The sequence below is a fragment of the Oryx dammah genome, unplaced genomic scaffold, assembly GCF_014754425.2.
Source record: "Oryx dammah isolate SB20612 unplaced genomic scaffold, SCBI_Odam_1.1 HiC_scaffold_24, whole genome shotgun sequence".
Taxonomy (NCBI): domain Eukaryota; kingdom Metazoa; phylum Chordata; class Mammalia; order Artiodactyla; family Bovidae; genus Oryx; species Oryx dammah.
This window is the reverse complement of record NW_024070208.1, coordinates 36,181,155-36,205,168: the sequence shown is the minus strand read 5'-3', so window position 1 is coordinate 36,205,168 and position 24,014 is coordinate 36,181,155. Positions and strand designations below refer to the sequence as shown.

The window sequence follows — 24,014 nt, the reverse complement described above, 5'->3', positions numbered from 1 at the left end:
GGACTTGCTAGGAACTGAAAATATATCACTAATTGACAGATAAGGTCCTTAACTTTCTCAGAACTGACATCCTAGATTAAATGGAGTAAATAAATGAAGAAAATTTCACAAAGTTTTAGGAGAAATCTTACATGACAAAGCGTCTTCAGGAGTTAACAGTAAATATTTTATAAAGAAAGTGTCAGGTAGATAATATACATAAGGGTGTAAAACGCGTGTCACTACCTCCTGAGAACTGGGAGTTCAGCAGCGCTGGCCACTCCTGCACAAATACCAACTCATCATACAGGAACACTCTCCCACCCTGACACTGCATGGTGAACATACACTCAGCAAACCCTCAACCTCAAGTTATTCTTTTTACAAGATAAAAATAACCAGATTCATAACTATAGGCCATGTAACAGGATGTGAGGATTACAATCATGTAAGGAAAATAACAGAATTTGACAGTTACTATCCTAGACCAGCATTTCCCAGAAGAAAAATAATGCAAACAACAAAAGAAATTCTCAATTTCATAAAAGCAACATTGAAGGGGGGGGAAAAAAAGCAGCAAATGAAATTAGCTTCATAGTATACTTTATTTAACCGAATATATCCAAAATATTACCAATCCAACAAGTAGTCATATGAAAAGTTGAGATAATTTATTCTTTCTTCATACCAAGTCTCTGCAATTTTGTGTCTATTTTACATATCTACTTCAAATGGCAAATTTTCTTCAATACTTATATATTAGGTTTCATTAAACTTAAGATGCAAAAGTAAATTCACATATCCAAATTATCCCCAATTGATATATTGATAACCGAATTTAAGTTAATTATAATACAATTAAAACCCAGTCCCAGCCTCACCAGTCCTGTTCCAAAGACTCAATAGCAACCTGTGGCCGCCACATGGGACAGTGCAGCTACCACAGCAGACTGACTATACCACTTACTTCGACCACAACTCTGTTTTATCAGAACAGACTACATTTAAGAGGGTTCTGTCCCTTTATCTCCAGAGATGGTCATTTTCCAGTCTCCTTGTCTAATAAAGCAGCTATCATTTTCTCTAGTCATCTCAACTATCTGTCACTGAGTGTCTTCAGATCTAGAATGCAAATGCCAGAGAGCTGAGAGCAGGACTGCCTTTGGCACAGCTGTCTCTGCAGTACCCAGGCTGCAGGACACTACTGCCAATATCCGACTGCTGAAACCAGTCTTGTTTACATGTTGCTAAATTATTGTGTGTATTATATGGATATGACCTAAAAAAAAAAAAAAAAGAATGACTAGATATGTTGTGACAGGCAGTGTTCTTCCATATAGTTCAACTGATTACAAGATAATTCAAATTATCAGATCTGTATTTTTAACCCAGAGAAATCATCCAGTCATTGTCTAAAAGATCATAATGTGAATAACTTGGCTTACCTATCTCTAACACTTGAAGCACAAACACTAGGATATATAGTCTTCCTGAAATATAAACACATTATATTGCAAAGCAGAAATTAAGAATCTGAATAGGTATTTCTATATTGTACTTCACAGCCCCCAAATTTGGAAAATGTCATTTTCCAAGAACTTCTGATCGTCCTCCTACATATAATTTACAAGATTTAATGGCTCAAGATAAAGGCCCATTAAGCCTAATATACAACAAGCAAAAACACAAGGTATCTTAAAATTTCCTAATAAATCATTATGCATAAATCTAAATAGCAGCAACACATCATAGAACTTTGATGGCTTCCTGGAAGAATAATGGTGGGGGGCTGTAAGAAGCAAAGGGAAAGTCTGAATCCAAAAACTACAACAACATAAAAATTATAAACAGAAACACAAGACAGTTTCCTTCTTCAAAATTTATCATTTTTCTGCATTCATATGCCTAAAAATAGTTAAGCGTTGACTTTTGTGGATGTCCAAGGACTTCCCTGGTGGCTCAGATGGTAAAGCTTCTGCCTACAGTGTGGGAGACCTGGGTTCAATTCCTGGGTCAGGAAGATTTCCTGTAGAAGGAAATGGCAACCCACTCCAGTATTCTTGCCTGGTGAGCTACAGTCCATGCGGTCGTAAAGACTCAAGACAGGACTGAGCGACTTCACTTTCACTTTCAAGGACTGCCAGCCACAGGACTTCAAATCAATTCTTGGCTGAAGAAAACCAGCAATAAACTTTTAAACAGGAAAAACAAATGTATCTAGAAATCTATCCACATAAATTTGCTTTAAAGGATGGATGAAACAAAGCCTTCCTCTCATTGACCTGCATGAGAATTTCTGTTTGAAAAACAGTTAACAAGCTACCCTAGGATAGAAGTTGAGCCTCTTAAGTCCTGGACTCCAAAGGAGCAAGGAATCTGACTCCTTAATGGGGTCTGAGGATATGAGGACTTCCTAGACCACAGTTAACACTCCTTCCTGGAACCACACCTATTTCTGGCTCATAAAAAAGAAAGCTTGGTCGAAGTGGATTTCTGGTGTCAGGGTTATTAGTCTAGTGGGAAGCAGGACAGAGAGGCACCCAGGAGACAGCTGGATTACAAGGAGAAACAAGTCTCCACACTTTTTGCTTCACACAGATATTCTTAACTAACATATACCACAATGTTCTAGAAACTATATTCCAAGATATTTAGAAGGCTGCAAACCAGGCAATTATTTCTTTGCACTAACATAGACACAATTGTTTCGAAGAAACTATCGTCAATACATTAACTATGTGCTCTCATTATGAACCAGTCTGATTATTTCAACATACTATATAATTTTAAATAGACTTTTAAATCACATATATATGTAGCATACATATATATCACTGTAAGGTCTCACAAAACAGGTTATAACTCTACCTAAAATTACTTAACAATTCTCATTTACTAAACTGCCAGATGGGTATCACTAAAGTGTGTAATAAAAATTGAAGCTGCAAAGCAAAAGAAATTACATTTAGTAAATATATACATGGTCTTAGAAAAAATAATTTATCAAAACTTTATCCTCAATCTGGAAAAGCAAAAGTTGAGATCACTTACAAAAGCCATTATTTCATCAAAATAGTATCATTCTATTCATATTCACCAGGATGGGAAGTAAAGATCAGCAGTTTTCTAGCACCTTCACGGGTCATCTGGCACAAGCACATTCAAATACACTGACACAAAAACAAATTATTACACTGTTTTAACCTCATACTGGTAAGAATAGCTGAGAATCAGTTAACTGAAAAAACTTTACATTTCAAAGTGTGTATTTCTCTATATGCCCTCTTCACTTGAACTAACTAAATTTATGAACACACACACAAGAAAATCCTACTTCAAAAAGAGCATTATGTTTAGGACTCAGCACTTAATAGCCAAGTCATAGCCTAATAACAATAACAGACTTTTTGCAGTTCTTGCCAGCTGGCAGCACCTGGGAAAGCTTGAGTGTTTTGGTTTCTCTTAACGATTGGAAAAAGGTTCTACTCAACATACAATGTACCAGGACAATCCTCTCTGCCACCACCACCAAAAACAACCAACCAAAAGAGTTACTGTTCCTCTTCAGAGGAACACTTTAGAACAGAGGTTTTAAAGTGGGGTCCCCAGACCCAACGTATGGGTATCACCTGGGAACTTGTTACAAATGCCTGCTGTTTAGCCCCACCTGAGACCTGCTGAATCAGAAACTGGAGGAGGGCCCAGAAGTCTGTTTTACTGAACCTCCAGGTGATTCTGGTGCACACTTAGCCTGAGAACCATCAATTCAGAGGGACATCCAGGACTACTGTAATTTATAGCAGGGATTTTTTCCCCCCACTGTTGTATCTCAGCTCTGGAGAAGGGTCCAAAATACAAGAGGACCTCTCAATACATAACTGGTACAACAAATAAACAAATATAGTGAATTCTCAATGACAGAGCTCCCATAAACATTTTTTGTCATAAAATGATATATTCATATTAGATACCACACCATTTATTTCTCACAACCAGGTCTGCTCAGTTTGCTGAACTGTTGGCTCCATAGTTATTCTGTTTAATATTCTAACCACAGGCATAAAAATGTAAACATTTTAAACACAGGCATAAAAAAAGAATGAACATTATAGATTAAATAACCACTGAAGAAGTTATTATTGCTTATAACACTAAAAAGGTCAGAAATTATTAAGAGAATCACTATGTGAAGTTAACATCTTTTTAGTACATGAAGAGAAAAAAAAGTCACACTTGTAAATCTAAGCAATGTATCATATTTGATACGAATTTACATTATCTAAATTAAAACATACCTTGACGAGAAATTAACTAAAATCCTGGCAAAATGTAAAATGAAATAAGATGGTTTCTCTATTCTTATGTATTAGATAATATGAATAATTTGCAGAAAATAGTTTTTTAAACAAGCATACAAAAATAAAAATGTACATAACTTGCACAGAACATGGCAAGGATAAACATACACAAAGCTTTATTCACAGAAGCCTGGTTCACTGACACTTCACATAAAAGACATCAGAACTCGAAGACTGTTTCTTAAAGATCCACTCACAAATATGACATGAAACGTTATAGCTTTTTATATTATTTCATATATATATATTCTACCTTAAACTGAGATGTATAACACATAATAAAAATGAACTTGATCCTGTAGTAACAATTTCAGAGCTAGAAACAAATTCCAGAGCTAGAAACAAATTCCAGGTATAAATGTCAATTCCAAAACCTTCAACAACATGCCATGTAAGACATATATGGTGCACTTACATTATTACGGAACCAATCATCACAGGGCCCTTGTATTTAATGAGTAAATTAAAACCATTTATTTTTTTATACTCTTAAAAATATAAAAAATATAGAAAGAAAAATTCACGTATTCAAACTATATACACTTCATTCTACCTAATCCTAACAATTCAATTTTTACACAGAAGTGAACTGCCTGAAACTTGACATTTTACTTAGAAGCAATACCATCTCTTTTGAAATTCACTACTTTAATTCGGGATGACAAACTGTAATTTTAATTAAGATTTTTAAATGAACAGTGAAAATCTGAACAAAGGAGTCAATAGTTACAAGACTGATTTAAGCTATAATAGAATATACTTGAAAAAGAATTTTTAAAAATATGAATTACAAACTCTGGCTACATTACTCTAAGAAATGTGATATTCTTCATCTAAAAAATGAAAGTTTATCATATTGAAAGTATCACAAAACAAGAAAGTACACACTGCTAATTCCACCAGGTGAATAAAAATACACCCTAATAATAGGTTTCAACCAAAAGGAATCCTTAAAGATATTTATAATCTAAACACAATTTTATAGAAAAAGACAAAAGGTCAAATAACATTCCCAAGGTAACACAGCACTTGGACCTTTAAATATTCAGTCATGTAAGATTCAAACTTCAATCAGTAATAACGTTATTCAGTAATCAAGACCCTTTGAAACAAAGACACTTTCAAGATATTTTTTCCTATACTCAGAAGATAGTGCTATTGATTTAAATAAAGAATATACAATATATAATCCTGATTTTAAAGATCAGAAAACTTTTTTAAAAATCAGATTCTATAAAAATAGTGAAATCCTTCACCATTTTCCCACAGTGACATTCTATAAATTACTTAACCACATTCAACCAGGAAACTGTATCTGTATACTTCATTATATACACTGGAGAAAACCAGTATCTTATACTACTACAGTTTCCCGTTTTTAAAAATTTAGTAATGAAGGGTACTGGAAAGGAAACAATGCTCTTAAAAAATATAAAACTACTGTCAACTTATTTAACCATTATTTGTTTACAATGAAATAAGCCACGTTGGGCTATATATACCACTTAAGAGATGGCCTGGCTACTTACTCTGAAGTAGCCCCTCACCTGACCCCAGGAGTTCCTGTGGAGGAGCGTCTAACCAACTAGGAAGTAAAAGACAGGGCAACATTTACAATGGTGAAATCTAGGAGTCAGGAATGTGCCTTATTTTTGAAAGCAAGTCTGACTTTAAAATCAGTTATGCTCTCAAATTTCAGGAATATAGTTAAACATATTACTACATATTATAACAAAACTCTTAACATACCAAAAACCCCACATTCAAGTATCATACTACTCCCTAGTAAAGTATCTTTTTCATTTCTGACTAGCACCATTTGACACTAAATATCAAAAATTTTAAAGGTTTAAACATTTATCACATTCTTCCACAAACCATCTCAGTTCAATCACACATTTAATGTTCTTCCTCTCATTCATAACCTAATTTGTAATTATAAACCCATCCCCAAATCATTAATGTGACCATTAACCATTCATTGTGACATTTAGCAATTATTATAGAGTTTACACGTAACACCAACTTTCTGAAATCTGTATGTTCGACAAGTACATTTCTGAATAAAATGTGATAGCATAATTTCAATTAGTACTCAAGAAACAAAATTCAATTCAGATACTGTCATTGTTGATCATCTCTGGTTCTATTAAATGGCGATTCTAGGTAAAACAAATATTCTTCCATGTTACTGATATTGTAGGATTCAAAACAAATATTTAATATCTTCCAATGAATGCTCAGCACCGATTTTAAGCATAAAAATCCAAAACCTCAAAATAAATTGAGCTTTATGAAATACAAGTGAACCAATAGCTTTTTAAAAACAGAGTCTATCAAGAAGAAAATGAATACATTCATTCTCAAAATAAAAACGGAGAAATTAACAAAATACATCACTAAAATAAAACAATTAGGAAAATGGATATTCATTTTATTTTGTGCATGTTAATAACAGCATACGAAACCTAAATCATGCAGACTTTAAATGCAGTGTTTCAAATCATTACACAAAAAGAAACTGTGATGTTATACTAGTAATATTGTTTCATATTATCTTTTTAAGAAAAGAATTATGGGAGCATGGATGACAAAATCACACTTATTTAGAAAAGCTAATACTATTCTTTATTTTTACATCTACAAGTTTTAAGCAAATGGCATTCAAATGTCTTCCTTGGCATTCTTTTCCACAAGAAAAAATAATGACTGAGCCACAAAGTTGTTTAACTGGACAAAAACACTAAAAACTTGAGTAACTAGGAGTTCACAGATGCTCCACTTGACTCACTCAGAAGCTGACTGTTCCCAGGGTAAACGTGGTAAGAACTGGAACAAGGACTTTCTCGATGAAGGGAAAAAGCTGTGTAGAGCTCTGTTCTTGGAGCCAGAATGAGCCGGACATTAGAATGTTCAGATTAGGGCATTTCTTTGTGCAATGCTTTCAAATGTTCTTGAATCAATCGTACGGAATTTCACAGCCTTGGCCAAAGCTAGCTTGGTATTAACATCAAGGACAAAGTTTCTCCCAATCTTAATTCAGTTTTGAAGCAAAATACAATACTAAAAATTACCTAAAGATTTTACGAATAAAAATACAGATGACGGGAAATGTATATTCAGGTGCAGCAGATTATCACTTAAAAATTATAGCTGATGTTAAAACTCCCCACACTGCAATTAATGTCACAAACATAACAAATGACACCCCTTGCCAACTCACATTCACAGAAAATGTGATGAGAATAGTCTATTATTTTACCATCTCCTTATCGTGTTTTCAAAGATTGCCAAAAACAATAGAATGCTGCAAATTTTGGAAAATAATTCCATCCATATTGTTTCTAAAAAAAACAGAACATAAAATAGTACATAAGAAAAATTTGATACAAAAGCATGCATCTCAAGCATGCCTTATATTCAACTGCTTTTATGCAATCTTAAGTAACCAAACTTCTTTCAAAGGACGCCTTCCAGGAAAAACAGAAACCGTGCCTGGGTAATATTTACATACTGCTCACTTTTTTAAAGCATTCTTCAGAAAAATGCTAAAAGCATGGTACAGTAACACACTGAAATGTTATGTGAGAAGTAACTGTGCTACAACCAATGCCTGATGCCTTAGATTTGTGGCTTAAATACATGATTCCTCAAATGTAATTTTAAGTTAAACATGGCTAACATACAAAATTTTAAATATAATGAGAACTCTGTTTTGGAATAAAAATCCTAATGTGATGTTTCTCCATTCTACTGAAAATCAATCTTTAAAACATAATTGATAAGAAAGAGATCTAATCTGATTGCCGTAACACTCACTACATGAACCATATTTCTAGGAGACAAAACACACCTCGCCTGTCTGACTGCAGAGAGACCCCTGAACATTCATAGCCCTGCAGTCAGGCTACCTTGAACATTTCTGGAAACAAACATGCTCAAGAAATGCCCAATTTCTCTTAAATACCACAGCAAATTCCCAACTAACATCCTAGCTAATGCTATTTATTGTTTGATTTTAAAGAAAATGTAAAGAGTAAGATCTAGATATTGACACCAAATAAATAACAGCCAATAAGATTAAAAATAGATATTTTATAAGCAAAAGAGATTTGCCTTCAAACATTTTTTTTCAAGATTCAAAAGATTTATTTGGAAAACTCAGCACAAGACAAAGATATCCTTAATATTCCTCCTCAGAATATTTGAATATTCAGAATCTGTATGAAATGTAGACAGCAACTCTGATTTCACAGGACATCAATGGTGCATACAGGTGTAATCCCCACACCCGCCCTCCCCCGCTTGCTACTCTACCTGCCCCTTACTGACATCAGTTTTCACTAAGCTCCTATCTTCAGGGCAACTTGCACAAATAAAAATCATTGTCATTTGTAAATGGCTGGGGTTAGTTAAAGCAAGTATTACTGTTACAGCAAAGTTTAATAAAACTGTTAAGAGAATACCACTAATAACAGTTTAAAATTATCCAAGATGATTTCTTTATTGAGATTAACTACACAGAATTCACAGTACTGTGGCATACTTATATTTAGCTAAAGTCACAAACACATTTGAACATTCACAATGATGAGTATCATCATTACCATTCTAATCTACAAAGCTTATGAATAAAGAAAAATACAAAAACTTCAAGTATTTTAAAAAAAAATTTTAAGTCTAAATACAATAACAATAAAACTTTTCTTCTAGGTAACAGGTAAAAGTTATTTTTCTCCTCTAAACAGTCATGAACGGAAGACTGTTTAGTATCTACGACGCTTGTTAGGGCCTTCAAAGTTGGCCCCTTGGCTCCCTCTACCAAAACCACCAGGACCACCACTAACAGGACCTACGCCACTCATCGGTGCTTGAGGGGTTTCAGAACCTGTTCTACTACCCATAGGTGATCCCATCTGAGACGGTGGTCCTTGTGGAAATCTATCATTGTGCTAGAATACCACATAACAAATGTGAAGTCCATTTGGAACACGCCAAATATAAGTGACAAGAAAAATTGGCACAATCCCAAGTGGTGGTGTCATGAAGTTCAGCAGAAAGTCCAGCAGAATCAGGATCACACATAGAAGGAAGAAAGGAGCAATTTAATTAGTTACTATGTTTTAAAAATAAAAAATAAAAGAAGCATCTGAATGAAGAGTTACATTTTGCTAATGCTATGCCCCAATTTCATGAAAAAAGAACTGATTTTACAAAGTGAATGCCATCTTAAACTTAGTTATTATTTTACTGTTCTGATCTCTCTTTTTATTTTTATTTATTTTTATTTATTTTTGCTTGGCCATGCCATATGTGGCTTGTGGGACCTTAGTTCCCTGACCAGGGAAAGAACCCAGGATCACAGCAGTGAAACCACACAGTCCTAAACACAGACTGCCAGGGAACGCCCTCTCTTTCATTAAAGTTTATACTGCATGTAACAGTTCAGTTAATAAACGTACTGTGTTTCAAAAATCAGAGACAAAACTGGGGAGCAGCATCACATTGTTTGAAAAAGTACTGGGTTGGCCAAAAAAGTTCATTCAGGTTTTTCTGTGCCATCTTATAGAAAAACTCCAACCAACTTTTTGGCCAACACAGTAATTATAAAAATTTAAACAGTAATGCATTTAACATAGAAAGTATATACAAACACGGTTATAATTTCAGTATGAAAACTTTCAAGGAAGGTGCTTTTCTGTAAAGACTATTACTGGGAAAATAGTTTTTAGAAGTCAACAAAAGGCAGAATTAAACAGGAATTGTGTATTCTGAAAAACTTCACAGTAATAACTACCTATCATAATCGCAAAGGTTGACCAGAACTCCCTATAAGCAGTAGTAAAATACCACTGTGAAAAAGACTAAGGGGGATATCTAAATAAATGTTACCATTTCTGTGTGAGGTAGGGAAAAGCAGACCAGTTACTTTTACTAAGTCTCTGCTGATTACATGCTACACAAAACTTTAACCAAAGTATTTTTACAAGTTTTTACTAGCTCTCAGACACTTTACTATGAACTAAGCCTCCACTGAAGGACACAGGTACACTGACAGTATGTAACACCTGATCTGATCACAGTCAGTATTATGTTACTGCCTCGTTATCTGTGTAGATACTCATTTAAAAAACCTGTTAGCATATCCAGTTTGTCCAAATTCTTAAAGGACTATATTTAAAGTAAATAAAATTTAAAATAGAATACTGCATACACTGGTTCTAAGACCCACATTCACTGCTTGCATCTCTGAGATCAGGAGGGTAAACTTTAGAGCTGATGGCAGGTCTGAGTCTTAACAGCAACACCTCTTTCTCAGCAGTAATGGTATCTTCTATTCCAGAACTGAGCTTCCTTTTCCAAATACACAGTCAACTAATTTCCCCTTTCTTAATGTTACTTAGGACAACCATTAACAAAAACCAAGTAAGAAAATGTTTTACCAATATAAAGTCTCATTTAAATAGTGACAGACTTTAAGGGAAAATAAAAATGGTATGAGTCTTGTCACTGATACTTAAAATATGAAGTACAACTGAAAAACATTTTTATAATATGTAACCCAGACAAAGATATCTTCACACTCTCAAACCAAGATATGAAATTGCCTAAATTTAGTAATAAATGTAACTGAAATTACTAAATCTATTTAGTGAGAATGCAATATTAATATGTTTAAAATATACTTTAAAACTTTAATGTAAATTTTATAGTTAAATTCTCTGAAATTACTCATGATTTTCTAAAAAAAAAAAAGACAGAAAACTGTGTTTTCATACATATTGGGGCTTCATACCTCACCAAAGGTAAGGAATTCAGTGCAAAAGAACACTATCACAAAATACTAAAATGTACACTGAATGCTAGTAAGAAGTGTATACAAATGAAAATCACTGTAAAATGACTGTAATTAACATACACATCTGCTATACACTCATATACAAAAGCATGCCGTGGATCATAATCCTAACTCTTGAGATAATAAAAAACTGCCTCTCATAAATCAACATCTAAGTTCATAATATTACCTTTTCTTCATTGGACATTGATCTTTACTGACAAAACAAATGATGCCAAATTATGTTAAGTGTGAAGTTACCTTTGGGGCAGAAGTAAATACTACTGATATAATCACAATAATGTGCATGATACATTACCACTGCTCCATTATCTGGCATCATTGGAGTTCCCATATTTGCAGCTCCTTCTGGCCCCATGGCAGGACCAGGACCCATTGGCGGGCCAGGAATAGTTCCTCTGTTGTTCATATTCATACCCATCATTGCAGGAGGACCTTGGTTACCAGCAGGTGCTGGGCTAAACGCATCTATGCAAAACAATCTATACTTAGAGCTGTCCTATCTTAAAGTTGAGTAAACATTTAAAATTTAACAATACTTAGGCAATCTACATAACAAGAATATTATCAAAATCATTTTACTTCCTTAAGAATGGGACACTCAATTATTGACTCTGATAAAGCACTACATTTGCTAAACAAATGTACATATAACAAATGAGAAAACTATCAATTATGTCTGAGACTATCAAAGCTTGAAAAGTTTTCTTTAAAACATCAGTATTATTTGCCACAGTCTGCTTTTAACCTAATTATTACTCCCTTATGAGTGAAGAAATTATGACAACTCTCTACCAGTTTTAATCAACTGCAAAGGATTAGCACTCACCACTTAATTTTCTTATAGTCATGACTAAAAATACTAGCATGTAAACTATATTAAATTGTGATGGGAGAAACCACACCCTCATATATAGATATGTGTGTGTGTGTGTGTGTGTGTATATATATATATATATATATAGTGTAGGTGTGTGTGTGTACATTATATGTATATATATATATGTGTGTGTGTGTGTGTATGTATATATATATATATATATATATATATATAAAGTTGACTGTAAAAAAATTGGCTTTTACAGTTACTGAACATCTCCCAAAATTACAGGAGGTACTCTGTTAACTAGAAATATGCAATAGAAACAAACTAAAAAATTGAAATGATTCGTCATGACAAAACTTTTTTCTAAAAGCAAATGCAGATAAAATACAGAACCAAATGCAGATAAAATACAGAACCAAATACAGATAAAATATTGATGCAGCAATTTGAATTTTTTTTGAAATACTGAATAAAATTCTGGAAATGAGAACAATCGGATACCTCAAATTTTTTTTTCATCAAGACACCCATCCACCTGCCTCATGTTAACTACAATAATGTTTAAGCTGTAACACAACATTTATAATGGATGCATTTTTAGGTATCCTCTTGTAACTTTTTAAACTAGTTATACTTGTTTATCATTAAGAATTCATGACAAAGACTGAATTTTCTTCTAGTATCAGCTAGTTAATTTCATGACATTCAGAACTCAATTTCTCAAAAACACATTATAATAGGAGTGGGAAGTTGTCATTCAAATTCACAATTCAGTATCCAATGAAGCTCAACTTTGCACAAGGCAGAGTACAGGAGCAGCTGAGGGAGCAAGTCTGACTTCCTGTCATTCCTGGCAACATACTCTGTGGCTCCTTCTGAACCCAATCCCCAGACCCCAACCACTTCCTGGAAAGGAAGTAGTTCCTTAATCCCAAAATATTCTCAGGAGTAAATCTACACTTGAACTATCCAACAGTGTTTCTATTCCCTTAGGATAGCTACAAATAAAACTTTTACTAGACTTCTACAAACTTCTCCCACAAGCAAAACGATTAAGGGCAGAGGCATGATCCAGGAGGAATCCTACCTCAACTTTCCACAAAAAGAACAGATCAAGGATTAGGGGTTTGTTTTTTTTCTTCTTTTAATTAAACATAATTATCACACCTAACTTCTAAGATACAATATAACTATACAAGTATGGGTGTAATAAAAGAAAAATATTTTCAAGTATCAACAGTTGAACTACTCTTATTTTTAGTAATTATGTTCTTCTACCAGATGGCTGTAATTAGACTAAATGTAAAGATCTAATAAGGAATTTTAGAATTATCTGGTCCCCTGAAAAGCAATTTTATAAACTGTGTTCCACGTGGAATACACCAAAAACCTTTGTCACATTTCATCTGTGTAACTTGAGAGAATATGACAATTTACCAACTGAACAGTGACATTCAACTGCATGATAAGGACTTAAAAGTCATAACACTCACTTTGAGGATAAACTCTCACTTTGAATAAAATATAAAGAGGAGAAAATTAAATGGAGTGGATGTTAGGGGAGCTAACTAAGTGTTCAAACATGGTTCTTTAGTGAATAAAATGCCATCAAAACTTTTAAATCTCTTAAATTCCTAACTAAATAAGAAATCTAAAGGTATATTCTCCCATTTCTTCTAATAAAGTTGCTCATCAAGTCAGACTGTTTTCATGGTCCCTAAAACATCAGAAATATTTCAAGTTTGGTTCTGACGTTAATGGACAATCTAACAATTATAATGGCATTTCAAACTACCCGTAAATGCCATTTCAAACAACCTCACACTGAAAATCCTTAAATCCACCTGGATTATATTATACACCAGCCCACAATTCACACTCTGAAAATGATATAAACACTCAACTACTTGTACATCACTATACCCTCAACTGTACTACCTGATCTAAAACTTCTCATGTACTCTTGGTTCTCTGATTTTTTTCATGTACCACTGTACTACAATTGTACTACACAATTAAGTTCTTTGAGTTAAGGGCCATGTTTTGTGCTTCCTTTGCATCTCAGAGATGGTCAATAACCACTTTTCTGCAGATAAGAAAAGTGACAAAAGTAAACAGCAGTGGTCTTAAATGATTTAGATTAGCTAACTGGCAAATGGCAATAAACTGGCACGGTGGGAAGTGGTCAGTCATGGAAAATGCTCGACCTACATAGATGCTTTCAGATTTCTTATTCCACACATCGTGCATACGTTCTAAGCGCAATGTGGATCTCCTCACTGGGAGTGCACTTGATGCACTGGAGTGTTCAGGTGATGTAATCCTTGCAACAATATGTACATTTGACTTATGTAGATTTAACCTCAGCTTCTGAGAAAATCATATATAAAACTTATTTATCTAAATCTCAAAGGTATGACAGTTAAAATTTAGTAAAACTTATGAAAACATCCCACTTATGTTTCTCTTAACTTATTTACTTGGTACTGCTCCCCTGACCACCTGAGTAGACAAGCAATCAATATTAAAGTGCTACTATGAACATTTTCTTAAAACTTCACATCACTTCTAAAGATATACATGAGCTGAAATATGTAAGACATATCTCATTTACTTGACAAGTCACACATGTCTCCAAACAGTGCATTTCTGTGTACGATACTGAGGGCTAGGGCAAAATAAGTTAAACATTCATAAAAATGAATAAAAATAGCTTCAAAGTTATGCAAAATGTTATGTTAAAATAGAAATATATAAAGTACTCTCAAAAAGTTTAAAGACACTGTAACTCAGAAGCTAGCAAAATTCCAACACCAAAAAACCAATTGTAGGGCATGAAGTTTGATTTTTAAAAGTACAACAACATAGCTATATTATACCATGTGATGACTACAAGTTTCAGGTTGTTAATCAAAACCTGTTTACAGGTTTCTTTCATTGCATCTATTAAAACATAATACATCTTTCAGCCTTTGAATAAACAAAATAAAACTGTTCTTCCTAGCATGTATTTTAAATATACTGATTTTTTTCTCAGTTTAATAAATGTAGGAAATTTCACCACTTACAAACGTTGGTTCCAAATTTTTGTTACTGACATACCACAAATAGCATGTGTAGTTCCCTGAAAAATGACAAGTAAGTGACAGAAGCCTGTGCTTCAAATCCCTACCTCCCATGTTTATTGCTCCACGGGGACCCATATCACCCATTCTCATTTCCTGTTCTCTCTGTAAGTAAACATAGTTGTCACAGTCAACCTATCGATCTTAGGACTTAACATTTCCCATCTAAAATTAAAAAGAAAAAGATAAGTTGGGACATAATGTTCCATTAAAATTTTAAATTTCCAACATCATTTACTTAATAAGAACACTGAAAAGAAACTTCACTCTCACAGCCTTAATTAAACATATTACAAATGCTTAGGGCATCCAATTTATACTTCTATATATTACCAGTGAGTAATACATAAAATCTATTACATGACATTTTTAATATTATTCTTCCAAGAGATCATAGATACACACCTAGATTCTAGAAGAAGAAAAATCTAGTAATAATAACCAAGACCACCAATTATTTCTCCCACCTAGGTCTCTAAAGTCTTAAAACAGAAATGACCATTACCGCTTTCACATTCAAATCTATTCAAACACACAACACAGCTGTGGGGCACTAAGCCAAAAATAAGGTTATAGACAATTTTCATTTTTGCAATATAATTCACCTTTGCATTTTTCTTCAAGTCCTCTGGCATTATTTCACCAGGTCTTTCAGATATACCATAAAGCCTCCACTACATACAAGCAATTATTGAAAGCTCAACATAATACTGCTTCCTTTATCTGAATAAAAATTTTTTTAGAAACTGAAATAAAGTGTTATCACACAGTCATCAAGTTCTGAAACAAAATGCTCTTGAGGTTACCTATGACATAAAAGGCCACACAAATGTACAAAACATTTTAAGTTTCAGTACAAAAACTATTTCTTAAAAGCTCATTTACCAACAGTTACATAGAACTAACTTCAGTGAAATCTCTAGGTGAAATTACCCAACATATTGTAATTGAAATTTATACTATTATTTAATGATTTTTTTCCAATACCAGACAAGTGTTACAAGTAGCAATCATAAAAAAATTCCAAGTGATGTCTATATCTGAAGAAAGCATAATTTTTCTACTTTCAAAAGCAGTTTTATTACAACGGGTTGGTTTTAAAATACTAGTGAAAAGTACCTATAAAGCTAGAAATGAAGGAAATAAAAAGCCTATAAATGGAGAAAAACCACTAAGCAGCAAGTCAACTGCCCATCTAACCTAATGGAGGTGCCTCTAAAGCTAACCCATAAGGAAGCTACAACACAAGAAAAACACCACTTACATAACAGTTCCATGAAGAAATGTTTCTCGTTGCCCAGAAAATCTGAATACCAAAGCTTTCTCAAAGTTAATGTTTAATTTTCCAAAAAATAAATGTTTCATCATAAAACATTTGACTATTAACAGGTAGTAATACTGACCAGCAAGAAAGCTAGACTATTTTATAAAACTGATTACCAATGAAGTCATGTAATTCTGAAATTATAGGGAAAATATTATTCTATAATCATACTTCACACTATTATCAATAAATTAAGCCAAGCTCTCATTTCTCAGCAGTAAAGCTTACTGATAACGTGTGGACTCTTTCACCAAACCCAAAATCTTTAACGTTACTATTTACAGTAGATACTTCTCACAAAGAGCTGGCTGAGCTCCAGTACCAGAGTAAAATACATGGATTTTATGGTCCCAACATGTTGGAGGGAACAAAGGTTTAACTTATGTTTTTACTTTTGATTTGCCTTAACTATGAAAGACTAGGTAGGCAATAGCTAATCACTGACAGAGAGTAATTATTAGTCTCACTGTTTGAGACTTCAATTTTCAAATCCCCCTATATATTCCAACACCCATACTCAATGCCTGTAGTTCATGGTGGGGCAACAGAGAATCTTTTTTATTGTTTAAACCTCTTTATGATTTCAGCATTACCTGTCACCCTCAAAAATAATACTGTTTAGCTTTATCATTCATAAAGTACTTTTTAAAGAAACATATTATATTAGTCTATTTCCTTCATTAACAGAGTTCTGCGGAAAGCGTATTAACATACTGAAGAGATCTATGGTTTTAAGTCAACTATTCAACAGTGGCTGAAACAGTCCCTTTTTGATGCTCTGTTATAAACTATTTCCAGTTTTAAAATATCTTTAAATGAGACAATCAGAATGTCATAACACTCTGAGGTAGCAGATCATTGGATTACAGTAACAACTCATGCTATGTATTACACCATTTTTCACTAAAAATGCATAATTTGTTAATATTTCCCTAAAGAAAACTGCTGAGTACTATTTTACATAGCTATAATCACAAGATTAAGAAAAGAGATAATACAGATGATAGATCAATTTTTAACTAATTTAGAAAAAGCAAAATTTTTAGCTCCCTAGTCGTATTTTAAGGTTATTAACTTTCTATAAATCCACTGCTACATACTTCCAGCAAAATGCAAGAGGCAGAGATAATATTTAAGGGTAGTATTATCAGAAGAAATTAAGACAGTCCTTCTCATAACTTGATATATTGAATATCAATAAGGAAAAATCACTTGAAGTTCACTGTAACTATGTACCTACCCAAACAATACATAAGGCCCTCACTGCTCCTGCAAATCCTTCTAATACATTTTAAATTGGAACTGATACAATAATATGTGATATTTTTATAATACAAATTTTAAAGACACTATTACTTAACCAAAATTATTGTAGTTTAACAGGCAACAATTTATATGTAAACAAAATCTCAAAAGACTGCAGCGCTACATAAAAGGAGAAAGCTAAGATGTCAGTTTTAACTAATTCAACAAATCCTCACAGCAACCCCATGAAGCAAGGTCGAATGTTATCCTATTTTAAAGATGATAAACCTAAGGCCCAGCATTGTTCAATAATTTATGCAGGGACATACATGTAGCAAAGTGATTGAGCTGACCTATAACAATCTGCCCAAATAGAGTTCATGGAATTATCTTCTTCACAAGGCACCTTCATTCTTCAAGAATCTCATTAAAGACTAACAAAAGGCAATGGTTTTTAATATGTTTTTACCATATTATTAAGAAGGTGTTCCTTTCAATTATAAGGATTATGCATATGTATTTTTGAAAACTAGTTAGTGAAACATGCTTAAATACACAGTTGACCAAAAACAAAAGAAAAGTACAACTGATCCCAGAGCCACATTGTATCAGAGCAACAATTCATCAACACAAAGTTCTCAAGATGTGGTTCATGGAGTAAAAAGATCTCCCAAGACGCACCCAAGATGTGCACGACCTCAAAGCTACTTCATCAGAACACAGTTCTAACATTGCTCTATCTGGGCTTTCCACTGAGACACTCTAGGGCATGGTGCAAGAGCAATGGTGAGCAAAAATCCTAGTGTTAAGAGCACAAAGCAAGGCATCTGCACTCAGTTTTTACTAGCAATCACTGTACTCTTCACATTACAATTGCAGTTAAATAACTTCAGTCACGGCTGTCTGGGCCAGAGCACCTGGAAAAGACTAAAGATTAGATTGTAAGAAAAGAAAATATAGAAGCCACATTTCAAACACCTGTATTTTATTTTCATTCATTGTGGCTGAGTCAAGGCATATGGGATGTTAGTTCCCCAATGCAAGCGTGGAGTCTTAATTCCTGGACCATGAGGAATGTCCTTAAAGACCTGCTGTACAACATGGGTCTGAAACAGCTATCAGTTTGTTTCACAAAACATCTCTGAATTGTGTGCAGTTACTTGGTTGAGTAGGTCAAGAACCCTGTCATGAGACAGGTGAAAGGGAAAAAACCCAGTCACAGATTTTCTCTAGCAACAAATGAGATGTGGTGATCAAGGCAAAAGAAGCCTATCAAATGGGTGACATCAGTCAAAAGACAATTCTGACCGGGCTTCAGAGATGCAGCACATCAGTTTTTGAAAAAGAGGTGTCGAATTTATGTGGAAGGAAAAGCAGACTATGGCGAATATATGGATGAAAGAAATGTGAGATGACAAGCAACAACAATTACAATTGATGTTAAATTTCTAGGTGATCAGACAAAAGACAAGGCATAGAATGCATGATTCTTCTTTGGCCATTGTGTGGTACAGTCTTATTTCCAAATCATGACAAACAGTATTTACACTTGTATAAGGACAAGAATTAAGATACTTTTTTATATTAAAAAATAGTAATTTCAACTATGAACACCTGGATGAAATAGTAAAAAGGATTAATTTTATGAACTTTCTATCTTTAGGTACATGTCTTTAATTATTTTATGCAACAAAATAGATGTCTACATTAAGCCCTTCTACTGCATTCTGAAATTGGGTGGGTATTTCAAGAAAACCACTGCTGTGACTGGGCTGCAGCTGAGTAAGATACATTTTCTTGAAGCAAGATTATTACTTGAGACACCATTTGACAGACAACCAGATTACTGACCTGTGTAATTTCTTATGAGTGGATGGTATTAAGAAATGTGACTTGTTTTAATTTTGTATAACCAAATACATTAACAGATAGTTGGTAAAACTCAAGGGATCACTGTTTTTCTGTTTGGTACATTACAAACTCATGCATAGGAAAACAATCCACTCAAAGATAAGGTAGACCAATGGATTCTAATGCAAAAGAGTACTTTTAAGAAACTACTGCTTGTCAAGTTTCACTGCAGCATCAAACAAGAATATTTCAATTATCTGAAAAGGTTAAAATATATATACTTGTCTCCATTTACTTATCCATGTGAAACCAGGTTTTCTTCATGCTCTTTGACCAAAAGAGCAGTTTGCAATAGGTGGAATGCAAAAGCAAATATAGGAAGCCAGCCACTTTCTTATAAAGCCCAAAATTAAAGAAATTTCACAAAGGAGTAAAACAATACCACTCTTCTACTACACAAAGTCAAGCACTAGAGAAATTTGCAAAAACTGTAAAATAAGGCCCCTCTTTCCAATACAACACATTTTCTTTTAAATGTCTCTTTAAATTGTTAATATGGCATTGATATAATGTAATTAAAACCTTTTTGGGGTCCTCAATAATTTTTAATAGCTTTTAAAAAAGGTTTGAAACCAAAAAGCTTAAGGACCACTGCTTTTAAGTTCCTGTCAATATTTACTCATGAAAATGTCAAGTAGCAGAAAATTTGCACTAATGTAAATTAACTAAACCAATATACCTTAATGTAGAACTTGACATTATTTTATGGAGAATATTGACTTTCTTCCTTAACACTTAATGTGCTAAAATGTGTATATGAATGTCTAGGGTTTAGCAAACAGTAAACTAATCAAAAACTGACTTTACATAATTATCAGCTGGAATAACATTCTGCAAGCAATGATATGGTGTGTTCACCCAACACAATGATCAATCTGTGTCCTCGTCTGAGTCAATACAGTTCCAACAGCTACAATCCTCTTCCTTTAATCCATATAGTCCTTTCTCGGGTATGTCTCTAAAAAACTATCTAAGGATCACGATGTGCCGTCTCAGTTCCGTGTCTTAATAAAGAAAATGCTAAAAATCCTGAAATAAAACTTTCAATCTAAAAGAAATATAATTCTAGAGAAATGTATAAGTTCTGGCAAGTAACAATATTCAACCTATCATTAAATATTCCTAGAGTTTCTCCTAAAAATAAATTCTTGTAGCACATGGAAATGTATCTTTTCACTAGAGAAGTTTACGTAACAAGAATAACTAGACTGTTAGAGAGTCAAACTTTCATTAGAGAAGACAAACTGTCAGTATCTAGAAATATTAGGGAATAAACATATTTATAAACAAGAAAGCAACAAAAATCAATTACGTAAAATATTTTTTTAAATAGGTATAAAGAAAAATAAAATCACAAAAAAAGGTAGGCCACTTTGCCAAGAAATTATCCACTCATTTAAAATGCGTTATTAAAAGGTGTGTATTAAGAAAGTAATCTTCTAATAAACTAAAATGGGAAATAAGAAATGTACCTATTAATAGAACTCAAATAACAGCATGCAAACCTTCCAACATAACCAACAGAGAAAGGCATGGAAGACTTAACACTCTAAATTCAAGTACTAAAAAACAGTATTTTCCAAGACATTTATATCATTCACTGCTATATGGGGAGGGGGGAAAATATTTTAATTAACATAAGACAAAATTAAAATATAAACTATACAGTATGTTTTCCATTCAATTTGAATGCATGCATTCCAAAGTATCTACACCCATGAGTATGGAGGAAATGTTCCTCAGTTTATGACTGCCAGAGTGAACCATTAATTCACACTTCATTAGGGAACCACAAAGTAAGAAACAGTTATCAGAACACATCTATTAGAATGCCCAAAATCCTAAACAGTGACAACAGGAAATGCAGGTGAGATTGTGGAGAAACAGGAATTCTCATTCTTTGCTGGTAGAAATGCAAAACAGTATGTCTACTTTAGAAGACAATTTTAACAGGTTTTTGGTTTGTTTTTGTTTTTTTTACAAAACTAACCCTCCTCTTACCATATGATCCAGCAATCACACTCCTTATTATTTACCCAGAAGTATCAAAAACTTATGTCCACACAAAAACCTGCATACAAATACTTATAACAGTATTATTCATAATTGCCAAACAAGATGTCCTTCATTTGGTGACTGGATAAACTGTGGTACATCTGGGCAACGGATTATTATTCAGTGTTAAAAAGAAATGGGCTATCAAGCCATGAAAAAACAGAGGAGGAACCTACTTAAATGTGTATTACTAAAAAGCCAAAATGAAAAGATTCTTGATTCCAACTATGTGACATTCTGAAAAAGGCAAAAATATGGACACAGGAAGGGAATCAGTGGTTGCCAGGAATTATGGGGAGGGAGAAATACTAGGTGGAGCACAGAGGATGTTTAAGGGCAATGAAATTAATTACTCTGTGTAGGTATGTGTCATCACACATTTGTCAAAACCCGAGAATGTGCAGCAACGAATATCAACTATGAACTTTTGGTGATGAGGATGTGTTAGTGAAGGTTCACCTGCTGTGACAAGTACACCCCATGTGCTACAGGGATCTGATGTGAGGGAATCTGACAGTGAGGAGTCTGTAGGCATGTGGGGTGAAGGGAACATATTTTTTATCTAAAAAATAAAAGTTTACTTTTTAAAAACTTTAAAATGTTTCTCTTTGAATAAATTTTATCTTAACTTACATCAAGTTTTAGTCATGAACTTGTTAAATATTGAATCAGAAACAGAAAGAACCCCAAATACAAGTAGGGGATTTTATTCTTAGCTTACTGTATTCATTAACCTAAATATATGCGCCTCTTAAACTACATTCACTCAACAGTGCATTTCTAAAGCCTGGTTCAGGTAACTTAGTAGACATAATGTTTGGAAGTCACTGTCAAATTCAACTGACCAAGTAGCAAACTTAATTGTCACTTGTTAACACACAGGATGACTCTCTTAATTGAAAATGAATTAAACGTAACTACATATAATCTAGCTATACCCATCAAGAGACAGAAGGGAATAAATATTTTAAACAAATTAATTTTTAAATAAAATTGTATTGAGCTGAGAATTTTATTTCTAATCTATATACCTATGGGACATTTTCAAGATCACTCTTTTCAACTGTCATGGAAAATTCCATTTGAAAAGCTGCTTTAAGGAACTGAAATTAATTAGGGGTATATAATTATTCCTCAAATTTATTTTACCTCAAATGCTTAAAGAAATCAGCAATCTGGATATCAACTACAACACAGACATAATACTTTTAATTGTATCTTACCAATGTACATATAATACCAGTGATTGGTTTGCATTTCTTTACCTATAACTTCTTACCCAGTACACTTCCATATCAAAATCAAAACAATTATCATCACTGGTCAGATCAAGTGATGAAAGACGAAACAGAAGAACAAATATCAGCTGCAAGAGAAGCAATTTCAAGTCGGTCTCACCAACAGAAGAAAGCTAATAATAAAGCATAAGTATTTCAATGTATGAAGAATTATGTATTTAACAGATGAGAATATCTTTTTCTATTTGTGATACTAGACATAAAACAAGTTATCTTAGTAGTCTACCAAAAGACTAAAATGTTGACAAACTAGTTTCTAAGTAGTTAACTCAAAGCAAGAAACTCAATATACAGTAATATTTAAAAGTACTTAAATGATACCTAAATACAATTCAAGAAGTTACTTAAAATTACATTTATAAGAGAAACTACTATACAAGCATTTAATTTTGTTTAAAAGCAAGATTTAGGGAAAGTAATAGCACACCAAATTAATATGTTACATCTTTAGAATCACTACTTGTAGAATCACTATACAAATTTATAACCAAAAAAGACAGGATTTGAAAGGCACAACGTAGTGGAGGGTATCACAAGACAACTAGGCAAACTTACCCATATATGTTCAAGAACTTGGAATTCTAAACTGAAGTGCATTTCATCAGCAGAGCATGCTTACAAACTCAAGCTTCCTGCTCCCTACCACTCAGTTCAGTTCAGTCGCTCAGTCATGCTCAGTCATGTCCCGACTCTGAGACCCCATGAATCACAGCACGCCAGGCCTCCCTGTCCATCACCAACTCGAAGAGTTTACCCAAACTCATGTGCATCGAGTTGGTGATGCCATCCAGCCATCTCATCCTCTGTCGTCCCTTTCTCCTCCTGCCCCCAATCCCTCCCAGCATCAGGGTCTTTTCCAATGAGTCAACTCTTCTCATGAAGTGGCCAAAGTACTGGAGTTTCAGCTTCAGCATCAGTCCTTCCAAAGAACACCCAGGACTAATCTCCTTTAGGATGGACTGGTTGGATCTCTACCACTAGTAGTTAGTAATTACACAGGGATACTGACATTCACATTTATCTTGTTTGATCTG

General features: G+C 33.6%; 1 protein-coding gene across 7 annotated transcripts in view; it reads right to left on the bottom strand.

Annotated features, from left to right (window-relative positions):
* Nucleotides 1–24,014, bottom strand: part of PSPC1 (paraspeckle component 1) — an 85,377-nt gene that overhangs the window by 27,008 nt on the left and 34,355 nt on the right. Inside the window, exons 7-9 of one of the 7 annotated variants that reach the window (XM_040266838.1) lie at nt 15,195–15,252; nt 11,495–11,664; nt 8,762–9,289 (exon numbers count right to left, since the gene is read on the bottom strand). The exons of 5 other annotated variants lie outside the window; for them this stretch is intronic. In XM_040266838.1, the coding sequence (XP_040122772.1) occupies nt 9,104–9,289; nt 11,495–11,664; nt 15,195–15,252 (414 nt within the window). In that variant the 3' untranslated portion in view covers nt 8,762–9,103. Of the gene's footprint in view, nt 1–8,761; nt 9,290–11,494; nt 11,665–15,194; nt 15,313–24,014 lie in introns of those variants that run through there. One more of the 7 variants, XR_005725634.1, reaches the window with a different exon arrangement.